Source organism: Electrona antarctica (genome assembly GCF_951216825.1).
Source record: "Electrona antarctica genome assembly, chromosome: 3".
In the NCBI taxonomy this organism is placed as follows: domain Eukaryota; kingdom Metazoa; phylum Chordata; class Actinopteri; order Myctophiformes; family Myctophidae; genus Electrona; species Electrona antarctica.
The window spans coordinates 16,939,095-16,952,792 of NC_136808.1; the positions used below are offsets into that span (position 1 = coordinate 16,939,095).

The 13,698-nt window shown below is 44.0% G+C and overlaps 1 protein-coding gene across 1 annotated transcript in view; it reads right to left on the minus strand.

The window, feature by feature from the left end:
• Window positions 1-522: 522 nt before the first annotated feature.
• Window positions 523-13,698, minus strand: part of tmem276b (transmembrane protein 276b) — a gene marked incomplete at both ends in the record, with an annotated part of 13,778 nt that continues 602 nt past the window's right edge. Inside the window, 3 exons of the mRNA XM_079497520.1 lie at window positions 523-770; window positions 4,556-4,693; window positions 5,091-5,193. Of these exons, the coding sequence (XP_079353646.1) occupies window positions 523-770; window positions 4,556-4,693; window positions 5,091-5,193 (489 nt within the window). The remainder of the gene's footprint in view (window positions 771-4,555; window positions 4,694-5,090; window positions 5,194-13,698) is intronic.

The window sequence follows — 13,698 nt, forward strand, 5'->3', positions numbered from 1 at the left end:
TGTGTGTGTGTGTGTGTGTGTGTGTGTGTGTGTGTGTGTGTGTGTGTGTGTGTGTGTGTGTGTGTGTGTGTGTGTGTGTAATCATGTGCTTTGATTCGTTGTGTGAATATGTGCATGTGACATTATGCATTTAAGAGAGCACCATTTTAAGACAAACCCCCTTGAGAGAAAACAGTCACCTTTAGGCTGCCATTGAGTTGGCATTAAATGTTTGAACAAAGAAAATGTCTAGTTTGTGCTATGAGAGCCATGCCTCAGCAACCTCTAAGTGTAATTCTTTGTGTCCCTGCTCATCCTTCATGGATTTCAGGAGAGGGTGTGTGAAGTTTATCATTGTTTTACTCCTTCTTGCACAACTCAGGCACACTGAACACTGGAAGGGTTGGCAACGCAGAGGGCGGTGTGAGACGGTGCTTTCCGACAAAGACTGTTTCACAGTCAAAGAGAAGAAGGTGGAAGAGTGTGGTTTTGTGCGCTCCGTGAGGTCAGTCACTCGAACGAACGATGCCTCTGTGGTCCAAATCACACGGTTCCGTTCTCCTGCCTGGGCTTGTGGGGTGTTGTGCGAGTGGGCGTGCTCAGGGAGGGAGCCAAGGTGCAGAGGAAGCCGGCGAGCAAGGTGAGGCCGAGGCCACCCCAGGCACAGAACATGGACCAACCATAGCCATGGCTAATGTCCTCAGGGAGACCGTACATGTAGCGCGGGTAGCGGGACAGCTCAAAGTTGATGCCTGCCACGCATGTGCAGAGGGAGATGATGCAGCACGTCCCTATGCCAGGAGGACAGACAATAAGTACTTTAGAACAGGGGTTCTCATTGATTTTGTCTGGGGACCCCCGGAAATGCTTTGGCCATGTCTCGCGACCCCTGCCCCCCTCCTCACCCCCAATACAAATGACCGCTACAATAATCTTAATAATAGAGAAAATACATCATAAATAAATAAATACTGAAACCAGATATAATCATTAAGGAAAGTTTATGCATGTACTAACTATGTGTACTATGTAAACTCTTAATTTCCATGTTCCAGCCATTCAGTTGCAAAATAAACTAGAAAAGTCGCAATTTTGAAAGATTGCAAAGTGTGGTTGCCACAGTCGCTTACATAGGCCCCTCCCACTAATGTTGCTAGCCAATTACAATGTTACGTCAACCTTGTGATCATGCGTAAGTAATTCGGAGGGGATTTATCCCCCAAAAATCATGTTTTTGCACCATACAGTTCAATTTTTGGCATTTGCGGTGCCCCCTATGGATGAAAATGGAATTACTTTTGGAACTTGGTTGATTGGACCACCCGCGACATGTGATTCAAATGTGGGATGGATTGGACATTCTGTTCGTGATTTATGGCATTTTTTGTAAAATAGGCCCCTCCTACTATCTTCGGACGACGATTACGGCCGAACGATACGCACTACCAAAATTCCGCAGTTGGTGTTTTAATTAGATGGGTCAGGAGATCACGTGTGCCGATTTTTGTGAGATTTGGACAAAATCTGTAGGAGGATTTTCTTTCCCGACGAAAATGGGCGTGGCCTATATGTGGAAATACATCATGAACCAAGGAATCCATGGAAAAAGAAAGTTTGATTTTACGACTTACGGTTCAAGAGTTACAGGGAAAAACGCAAAGTGGGCTGTTATAGCGCCACCATTAGGCCGACTGATGTAATTCCTTTTCAATTAATTTTCATAATTATTATGAACCTCCCCCCAAGTCTTGTAAATATGGCGCTTACGGTCTCCAAGGGAAAAAAATACTTAAATTTAGTCTTCGATTTCCCCATTATAAGTCTATGGAGAACTAATTAATTAATATCAATTAAACTATACAACGGATCTCTTAGCAAAATACAAGCACACGATTCCCGATGAAGACGGTCGAAAAACTGTGGGAGGAGTAGTGCGGCAAAGTATCCAAATGTACAATAACAATAGTCTGGTTGCCCTGTTAGGGCAACCACACTAATACATAAATAAATAGTTGTATATATTTATTTATTTTTCAATCATTTGGGCCCCCAAAATAATTTGGTGACCCCCTGAGGGGTCACGACCCCCCAGGTTGAGAACCCCTGTTTTAGAAAGCTTGACAGTAGAATTATTTACAAACGTCCTACTGTAGGCTACTGTATGATCCTACTGTAGGCTACTGTATGATCCTACTGTAGGCTACTGTATGATCCTACTGTACTGTATGATCCTACTGTAGCCTACTGTATGATCCTACTGTAGGCTACTGTATGATCCTACTGTAGGCTACTGTATGATCCTACTGTACTGTATGATCCTACTGTAGCCTACTGTATGATCCTACTGTAGGCTACTGTATGATCCTACTGTACTGTATGATCCTACTGTAGGCTACTGTATGATCCTACTGTAGGCTACTGTATGATCCTACTGTACTGTATGATCCTACTGTAGGCTACTGTATGATCCTACTGTACTGTATGATCCTACTGTACTGTATGATCCTACTGTAGGCTACTGTATGATCCTACTGTACTGTATGATCCTACTGTACTGTATGATCCTACTGTACTGTATGATCCTACTGTAATGTATGATCCTACTGTAGGCTACTGTATGATCCTACTGTACTGTATGATCCTAATGTAGCCTACTGTATGATCCTACTGTAGGCTACTGTATGATCCTACTGTACTGTATGATCCTACTGTAGGCTACTGTATGATCCTACTGTAGGCTACTGTATGATCCTACTGTAGGCTACTGTATGATCCTACTGTACTGTATGATCCTACTGTAGGCTACTGTATGATCCTACTGTACTGTATGATCCTACTGTACTGTATGATCCTACTGTAGGCTACTGTATGATCCTACTGTACTGTATGATCCTACTGTAGGCTACTGTATGATCCTACTGTACTGTACTGTATGATCCTACTGTAGGCTACTGTATGATCCTACTGTAGGCTACTGTATGATCCTACTGTACTGTATGATCCTACTGTACTGTATGATCCTACTGTACTGTATGATCCTACTGTACTGTATTATCCTACTGTAGGCTACTGTATGATCCTACTGTACTGTATGATCCTACTGTAGGCTACTGTATGATCCTACTGTACTGTATGATCCTACTGTACTGTATGATCCTACTGTAGGCTACTGTATGATCCTACTGTAGGCTACTGTATGATCCTACTGTACTGTATGATCCTACTGTAGGCTACTGTATGATCCTACTGTAGGCTACTGTATGATCCTACTGTAGGCTACTGTATGATCCTACTGTAGGCTACTGTATGATCCTACTGTACTGTATGATCCTACTGTACTGTATGATCCTACTGTACTGTATGATCCTACTGTAGGCTACTGTATGATCCTACTGTACTGTATGATCCTACTGTACTGTATGATCCTACTGTAGGCTACTGTATGATCCTACTGTACTGTGTCCTACTGTACTGTATGAGTCCTACTGTACTGTATGAGTCATACTGTACTGTACTGTATGATCCTACTGTAGGCTTCTGTATGATCCTACTGTACTGTATGATCCTACTGTACTATACTGTATGAGTTCTACTGTACTGTACTGTATGATCCTACTGTAGGCTACTGTATGATCCTACTGTACTGTACTGTATGAGTCCTACTGTACTGTCCTAGTGTACACTTGTGTACAGTATTGTAGGTCCTAGTGTACACTAGTGTACAGTATTGTAGGTCCTAGTGTACAGTATTGTAGGTCCTAGTGTACAGTATGTAGGTCCTAGTGTACACTAGTGTACAGTATGTAGGTCTTAGTGTACACTAGTGTACAGTATTGTAGGTCCTAGTGTACAGTATTGTAGGTCCTAGTGTACAGTATTGTAGGTCCTAGTGTACACTAGTGTACAGTATTGTAGGTCCTAGTGTACAGTATTGTAGGTCCTAGTGTACAGTATGTAGGTCCTAGTGTACACTAGTGTACAGTATGTAGGTCTTAGTGTACACTAGTGTACAGTATGTAGGTCTTAGTGTACAGTATGTAGGTCCTAGTGTACAGTATGTACCTCGTCTACATTGAAAATGAGGGCTTGCCCTCAACTGTATTTCCGAGTATAAATAAAGGTGATGATTATGATGTAGGTCCTAGTGTACACTAGTGTACAGTATGCAGGTCCTAGTGTACTGAGTCATAACCAACTCAGAGTATGTTTGTATTTGGATGTGTGTGTGTGTGTGTGTGTGTGTGTGTGTGTGTGTGTGTGTGTGTGTGTGTGTGTGTGTGTGTGTGTGTGTGTGTGTGTGTGTGTGCGCGCGCGCGGTGTGCATGCCTGCATGTGTGTGTGTGACTGTGTGTGTGTGTGTGTGTGTTAGTATGTGTGTGTGTGTGTGTGTGTGTGTGTGTGTGTGTGTGTGTGTGTGTGTGTGTGTGTGTGTGTGTGTGTGTGTGTGCACGTGCGTGCGTGTGTGCGTGGCCTCACCATCAACCCTACTCTCACATACAGTATAAACAGTGCGTGCACTAAAACACACATACATACACACTGTTCAATGTAATGCGAGAATGTGCTCTCACTGTACCTCCCATGAGGAAGAGCAGTCCCGCTACATACTGCATGAGGTCATGCTGCTGGCAGCATCCCAGCACTCCAATGATCCAGCCAAAGAGAATAATGGACACGGCCATGCCCACAAAGCCAGCCGTCATTCTGCGTAGATCTACATGTACAAGCAGAGATCAACATTATTCAATAGAAACTTCACCGGTTTGGAGCACTATAGTCCCCTGAAGGCTTGTGTCGATCTGGCTTTTAGTTTGGATGGAATACATTCTAACGACACGATAACAAAGAACTGTTACAAGAACGTGAGACAGATGGAAACAGACATACACTGTAAAATCTAGAATGTTAAATTAACTCTCATGGGTACATTTGTACACCCTCTGAGTTAAACTAACATTCTGGATTTTATTGTGTAGGAAATGAGACTGATAGGAATCTGAGGATAAACAACGCCGATACAAGACGTGACAGATTGATTGGACCAGACTATTATGAGTCTATCCTATTCAGACAAGCTCTCCACCAAGACAGATGGGAAGGCTGAGACTTACGGAGTGCATGCCACTCATCCTGTCGTATAGTCTTTGTAATGTTGACAGGTAGATTCCGTGGGAGGATGGAGGAAGTGTAGTGATACTTGACTGGCGTGCATCTCTGAATTAATCCTACAGTAGCAAGGGAAAGATGGAAAAAGTATTTACGATAAAAACTAAAAACAAGACTAAAACAGTCTAAAAGACCCACTATCATGTAGTGCCCCTGCTGGCTAATGGCTATATAGGGGCTGTTGTTAAATAACAACTGAACTGGACATTTTGGGCCAAGGCTGGCAGTGCCTGGCACTAGAGAGAGTTACTGTAGAGTAGACGAAACAGTTAAGTCAATGAATATGCAGAACTGAATCACAGCCTAAAACGTAAGTAAACGTAAACGTAAGTAAAAAGTCTCAATACTGCAATATAGAACAACATGTACTCTGTTACAAGTAAAAGTCCGGTAATCAAAATGTACTTGAGTAAAAGTGCAAAAGTATTCGTATCAAAATGTACTTAAAGTACCCACTTCACAAGTTGTCAAATGTCTTGAAAAATAAAATATTTTTAAAATAGTCTGATAATACCGAAAAAGAGAAAACAAAGTCATTAGGAGAAGGATATTCAATATAAACCATAAGGTAAATATTCCAAACATAATTGATTAAAATAAAATGCATTTGAGCCGGGGCAAACTTTTAACCAAATTAAAAGAAAAGAAAAGAAAAGAAAAGAAAAGAAAAGAAAAGAAAAGAAAAGAAAAGAAAAGAAAAGAAAAGAAAAGAAAAAGAAAAATGATTAAAATAAAATGTGTTCAGTCTGTCTTGTAATGCAAAATGAGGCAATAGCAACAGTTACACGTTTGAGATTGTAATCACTGAAGTATTGAGAGCCTCAATGGATGCAGCTGATGCAGTATAGTGATAGTTTGTAATGTTATGTTTCATTTACAGGAATTAACAATAACATTAATAATAAATAATATTATTATTTTCATAGATTATTGACTGAAGGGTGAAATACACTTCTCAATGAAACAATAAGAGTCTGGAAGGCCAGCTAGGAACCCCTAGAGGCCATGTTTACACGGTAGACCAAATCGGTTTGAACAGGCTGCGCTCCACACTTACAGGGCGATTTCCATCTAGTTTTCAAATGAATCCACACTATGATGAAGTCGAGCAGGACACTCCAGTGCCTCTGTAGAAGGTGGTGAACTTAAGCAGTGATAGACTGTCTTTCTTCAGTCTCCCAGGGCGTAGAGGACGAGGTGTTCCTGTGCCTTTTAGGCTGCAGATCGAGTTGGTGTTGAGAGCCCAGGTGAGGTCGTCTCGTCATTCATCACTGGCATTGCAGTGGAAAGGGTCAGTGAGTTGAAGTTCCTCGGAGTACACAACAAGGAAAAGTGACTATACTAGTTTTGTCACTTGAAGATGTTCAGAGTGGGCCACCGTATCCTCAGACTGCTGTACAACAGCTCCATTGAAAGTGGCTGTGTCTGGTGTGGAAACTGCACCGCCACTGAACAGGAGAACCTACAGCGGTATAGTGTGGTTGGCATAGTGCATACCTCACCGTGCATACCATAGTGCATACCTCCCCGTACGGTGCATACCTCACCGTATGATCAAGGACATGCACCACCCCAGCCAAAAGGAATTCACCCCCCTACAACGACTGTGGCCAGGCAAAGAGACCCACTGTAGTATCAAGGGCAAGACCACCTATCAGACAGGTCACCATGCAGGCCGGCCTGTCAACTGGAACACTTTCCTTGAAACAGACTGTTTCCCCTCCCTGTGGATCTGTTCCTCTATGCAGACTTTACTTTCCCTGTGGACCTGCCATGTGGATTTTTAACTGTGAAGTTTCTGCCCTATGTTGACTACCATTCTATGTGGACCCGTCCTCTTTGACACGTGATTATGAATCCCACCACAACTCTAGGATTGGCTCCCGGGCAGGCATAGTTTTACTGAGGTTATAGGGTTAGGTTTAGGCATAGTTTCACTGAGGCTATAGGGTTAGGTTTAGACATAGTTTCACTGAGGCTATAGGGTTAGGTTTAGGCATAGTTTCACTGAGGTTAGGGTTAGGTTAAGGCATAGTTGCTAAAACGAGAACTGTCAATCACAGCAACTAATCACAGCGGAGTTTGCCTAGAGCTGCGGTGGGATCCATAGTAACACCTCTTTGACATGTTTCTTTACAGTTAAATTTTTCTCCTTGCTCTCCCTCTCCCCATTTCTACTTCACCCACTTCTTCTTCACTTGTTTTTGTGGATTATTGATTCTTGCTTTTGACCGACCCTCTCCATTGAGAAGCAACTGATGTCCTGCCGAAGTCAACAACCATCTCCGTTGTTTCATACACATAAGGTTGTTGTCACTGCACCACCAGCTCACCAGTTGCTCCACCTTGTCTCTGTATGATGTGTCATTATTGTTGAGGCGCACTACTGTTGTGTCATCAGCTAAATTGATGATATTGTTGGATTCAGATTGACAGAGCAATTGCATGGAGTCAATAGTGTGAACAACAGTTGAACTGGAAGGTGCCTGCAGTGCTCAGTCTGATGGTGGCTACTGTTCTCCTATGTAATATGCATTGTCAGAAGACTCTCTGTCTCTCTATAATTTGTTATATACAGTATAACCAAAATTGTGTGTACAGTATTGTGATATAAAACAAAATATTTTTGTTTTTGTGACTAAAGTATTTTCTTTTTTTCTCTTGAATATCCACCAGTCCAAACTAAATCCACTAGCAAGATGAACTGATACATTAGAAAGTACAGCACTGGAGCAACTCAGACTAACTTACTGTGTTTGTTTTCATTAACCCATTTTGACCTGAGATCAGATTAAAAAAATGTCTGTTTGAAAATGACAGTTTTCTGAAAAAGCTATGTTTCTATGTCAGTGTTTCTTCGATTTTTCAAAAATAGCAGACATACAAGCCCGAGTGGCGCGCTATGAGCTTGTAGATCTGCTATTTTTCAATAGCTAAAGCATAACATAATGCTAACACCAAAAGGGGTTCCCGCCCAAAATGGGTTAAGATGCAAAGGGACAATGTTTTGGGACAATGGGACAATGTTTCGATGTACACTATGTTACATATTCAGCAGGCTCATGTGATGCACCGGACCTGCCAAACTTTATCTGGTTGATGTGTGTCATGAACTGACACATGTCTGTTTTATTATTAACTCCTAATTTTAGCACTTGCTACATGGAAATGTCTTATTTCCATGCAGTTGGTTGTGGCGCAAGCCTCACTTGATATATCCATCAAAGAAGCAACTCCATCAACTATTCACAACAATTGTATTAATTTTCCATATGTGACATAAATGACAGCATATGTGAGCAACCAGTTTGTCCAATTTCATTTGTTTATCCTGAATTCTTTATTACATTACATTACATTACATTACAGTCATTTAGCAGACGCTTTTATCCAAAGCGACTTACAATAAGTGTATTCAACATAGGTAGGGAACAAAAACTACTAATCACCAGAAGTCTTTAGTGCATTTTCTGCAAAAACAAGCAACCAAGAGTATACCTAGCGCTAAGGTAAAAGTGCAATATATCAGCTACCTATTTCCTTAACCGGATGAGACAAAATAGCTAAATCAAATGAGCATGAGCTAAAACAATTAAGTGTATCGACTAAACAAGATCCAATAAACAATACAACAATAGAAAACAAACGTTCGTACAACTAGTTAACAACAAGTAGGTCAGGCAGAGAGGAAGGGTAGTGTTTCCTGAAGAGGTGGGTTTTCAACCTGCGGCGAAATATGGGCAGTGACTCTGCTGTCCTAACATCAGTGGGGAGTTCATTCCACCACTGTGGGGCCAGAACAGAAAAGAGTCGTGACCGTGTGGATCGGCCAGAAGGACCCTTGAGTGACGAGGCAATCAGTCGCCCCGAGGTGGCAGACCGAAGTGGTCGGGCAGGGGTGTAGGCATCGACCATAGCCCGGAGATAGGAAGGAGCTGTTCCTTTCACTGCCCTATAGGCTAACACCAGGGTTTTGAACTGGATGCGGGCCGCTACGGGGAGCCAGTGTAGAGAACGGAGAAGGATGGTTGTGTGGGAGAACTTGGGGCGGTTGAACACCAGACGAGCCGCAGCTTTCTGAACAAGCTCCAGAGGTCTGATGGCAGATGCCGGAGCACCAGCAAGGAGAGAGTTGCAGTAGTCCAGGCGGGAGATGACGAGAGCCTGGATGAGCACCTGGGCTGCCTTCTCCGTGAGGAAGGGGCGAATCCTCCTGATGTTGTAGAGGAGGAATCTGCAGGACCTTGTCACTGATGCGATGTTTGCCGAGAACGTCAGTTGATCGTCCAGGGTCACACCCAGATTTTTCGCAGTCCGAGTTGAGGTCACCACAGCATTATCAATGGTGATGGCCATGTCTCGGTGCGGACAGCCCTTCCCCGGGAGGAACATCAGCTCGGTCTTGTCCAGGTTGAGCTTCAGGTGGTTTGTCGACATCCACGCCGAGATGTCAGCCAGACAAGCAGCAATGCGTGCCTCCACTTGGGTATCAGAGGGGGGGAATGAGAGGATCAGCTGGGTGTCATCGGCATAGCAGTGGTAGGAAAAGCCATGGGAGTGGATGACAGCACCCAGAGATGTAGTGTAGAGAGAGAAAAGAAGAGGACCCAGAACCGAGCCTTGGGGAACCCCAGTTGTGAGCCTGTGTGGTTCTGACACAGACCCTCTCAGCATCACCTGGTAGGAGCGACCCGTCAGGTAGGATGCAAACAGGGAGAGTGCAGAGCCTGAGACACCCATCCCCTCGAGGGTGGAGAGGAGGATCTGATGGTTCACCGTGTCGAACGCTGCAGACAGGTCCAGGAGTATCAGGACGGAGGAGAGAGAGTTCGCTCTAGCGGCATGGAGCGACTCCGTCACTGCCAGCAGGGCAGTCTCTGTCGAGTGACCCACTTTGAAACCAGACTGGTTGGAGTCCAGGAGGTTGTTCTGGTGGAGATAGGAGGACAGTTGTTTAAAGACAGCACGTTCGAGAGTTTTAGATAGGAAGGATAGAAGGGAAACCGGTCTGTAGTTCTTGATCTCAGAGGGGTCAAGTGTCGGTTTCTTCAGGAGGGGGGTGACTCTGGCAGTCTTGAAAGTAGAGGGAAAGTAGCCAGATGTCAGAGAGGTGTTAATAAGGTGGGTTAAGAAGGGAAGAAGTTCAGGTGCAATAGACTGCAACAGAGTGGATGGGACCGGGTCCAGAGAGCATGAGGTGGGGCGACTAGAGGTAACAAGGAGAAGGACCTCGTTAGGGGAGAGGGGAGAGAAGTGGGATAGAGAGGGGATGGGGGGGGGAAGAGGAGTAGATGAAGGTAGAGAGGGGGGGGTGGCAGGCAGACGGGTGTGGGCAGCGCGCAGGGCACCAGCCGGGGGAGGAGGGAAGGAGGATCGGATATCGTTCACCTTCTTGTCAAAGAAGTTGGCGAAATCGTCAGGGAGGAGGGACGAGGAGGGAGGAGGGGGTGGTGGTTGTAGGAGAGAGGAGAAAGTTTCAAAGAGTTTTTTAGGGTTGGAAGCAGAAGCCTGAATTTTAGTGCAGAAAAAAGCAGCTTTAGCAGCTGATAGAGAGGAGGAAAAAGTAGAAATGAGAGATTGGAAGGTGAGAAGGTCCTCCGGGAGGTTGCCCTTTCTCCATTTGCGCTCAGCCGCTCTCAGGCTCCGTCTCTCAGTCCGCACTGAGTCCGACAACCAGGGGGCAGGTGGAGTTTGGCGTGCAGGCCTGGTGGTGAGGGGACAGAGATGGTCGAGAGAAGAGGATAGAGTAGAGAAAAGAAGATCTGTGGCGGTATCAGGGGATAGAAGAGCAAAGGATTCAGGGGCAGGGAGAGCAGAGAGAACAGAAGAGGAAAGATCAGTGGAGGAAAGTGAGCGAAGATTGTGACGTGAGGAAATCATGTGGGTAGGGAGGGGCTGTGAGGGGGGAGAGGAGAGAGAGAGAGAGTAGGACATGAAGTAGTGATCAGAGAGTTTCTTACCCTTTTCACTGGAAAGATGAGTGACAGACAGGTTAGCAATAGAGCAGCCTCTGGTGAAGATCAGGTCCAGTTGGTTGCCCGCCTCATGGGTAGGAGGAGATGGGGAAAGAACTAGGTCAAAGGCGGCGAGAAACGAAAGTAGTGGGTCTAGCTGCTTCTCAGTCGGGAGGTTGAAGTCACCCAGAAGGATGAATCCAGAGCCATCGACAGGGAAGTGGGAGACTAGATGGTCCAGCTCCTCCAGGAAGCCACCAGCAGGGCCCGGTGGGCGATAAACAGCTGCAATGGTGAGCTTGACTGGATGAGAAACAGTGACCACATGAAATTCAAATGAGGTAGGAGAGAATAGTGACAGTGAAACAGGAGAGTATTTCCATTTTCTGGAAATGAGCAGACCAACCCCACCACCTGTCCGCACGGCTCTGGGAGTGTGAGAGAAAGAGTACACATCTGACAGAGCCGCGGGCGTAGCAGTGTTTTCTGGTCTGATCCAGGTCTCAGTCAGAGCAAGGAAGTTAAGGGAGAGCAAGGAGGCGTAGGCTGAGATGAAAGCAGATTTGCCTTCCACCACAGCCGAGTGGCAATTCCAAAGCCCTCCCGTTACCACTTGCTCGACGTGAGTTGAAAGAGTAGGATAGATGAGATTAGTTGTGTCGCGACATCTGGGTGTAACCCAGTGTTTGTGCGACCGCCAGGAAGAAGAGAGGACAGGAATAGGAAGAAAACACATTGTAGATCACTAAACATATACTACAATACACTACTATATCTATCACACTACTATATATGTCACTAAGCAATGCTACAGCTTATCGTTCAGTGACGAAGTCGGACTTTGACAAAGTCGCCTGTCGCCTTTGTCCGCCTGGCCTTCGTTTGCTGGCCGCCGCTTAACAGCTGACGCTTTCGGCTGGTGGTATAAGGCCACTCCAACTGATTGCTAATCGTCTGCCAGGAGTGCTGGCTAAAGCACTCACTTCACACTTCACAAGGAAATCAAGTGGCCTATACTACTTCTCAAGTGGCCTATGACAGGGTGAAACTAATTAAACTAGTCTACTAGTCTACTGTTTGAACACAAACAATACAACTATAAACTCTGACTACCACACAAGCTAATAATATAATACTAATACAAAAGTACTTAGAGTAACACTAACAGCAGTTTGCTAAAATACAGAATAATGCTACTTACTCAACTAGACAGGTCAGGAGATCTGTTCACTTCAAATGTTGGTTATACACTGAAGAGAATGCTCCCAGCCTGGCTACTTATCACTTGAGTTGTGCTGGCTAAAGCACTCACTTCACACTTCACAAGGAAATCAAGTGGCCTATACTACTTCTCAAGTGGCCTATGACAGGGTGAAACTAATTAAACTAGTCTACTAGTCTACTGTTTGAACACAAACAATACAACTATAAACTCTGACTACCACACAAGCTAATAATATAATACTAATACAAAAGTACTTAGAGTAACACTAACAGCAGTTTGCTAAAATACAGAATAATGCTACTTACTCAACTAGACAGGTCAGGAGATCTGTTCACTTCAAATGTTGGTTATACAAGGTAAGGTCTATAAGGAATATGAAGACAAACATTGTTTGTTTTTGTTGAAAATTGAAATCACAGAAGAGCATTATATACTGTGCAGACATATCCTTTCTTTACTTTGATTTATTATTTTTGTATTGTTTTGGTCCTGCACTGGTTGTTTCAAGAACGGTAGGGCATTTGTGCATTATCCTACATTTTTGTATAATGTGTGTGTGTGTGTGTGTGTGTGTGTGTGTGTGTGTGTGTGTGTGTGTGTGTGTGTGTGTGTGTGTGTGTGTGTGTGTGTGTGTGTGTGTGTGTGTGTGTGTGTGTGTGTGTGTGTGTGACCATAAGATGTTTTCCTGAAATATCAAATGTTGTTTTAATGATGCTTGTAAAGACATATGGTGCTTCCCATGATACAACACAATGATTTCATATGAAAAAAATGAAAGAGGTGCTCTAAGAGTTGATAATTAAGGGCCCATTCATGTCACAGTTGTGTCACTACTGTAGGTATAGGTGAGAGTCAGTGTATTCAGAATCTGTGTTAAACAGCTATAGCTTACATTTCTAATAATTACATAATTGCACCCATATTTTAACTCTGCAAATGAAGCTGTCCTCCTACTGCCATAGGCCTACTGTATGTATGCTATTATTAGTATAGCCTATATCTGCATGTTGGTATCATGGTGATTGAGTAAATAGGCTAATTGTTATCATGACAAAATGAAGAGGCCTTGACACTGTGAGTATCCCCAGTAGCTCAAAATTCGCACCAACCGGATGTTTATCGATAATTGTATCTGAATGTCACATTTCCTCCATGACATTTAGTCATTATAGACATGACAAAATGAAATTCAGCCTGTGACTGTTGCAAACAACTCTTATATGACAACATTGATTTTCTTTGAGAAGAATGCCACTCTCCTTATAGGAGCACGAGTGAGTGAACAACGGAATAGGCTCGCTCAGCACCATGGACAGCGGAAGGGAAAAAACCCGGAAAAACTAAAAAAACATAATGAGCCATACCCAATGCTTG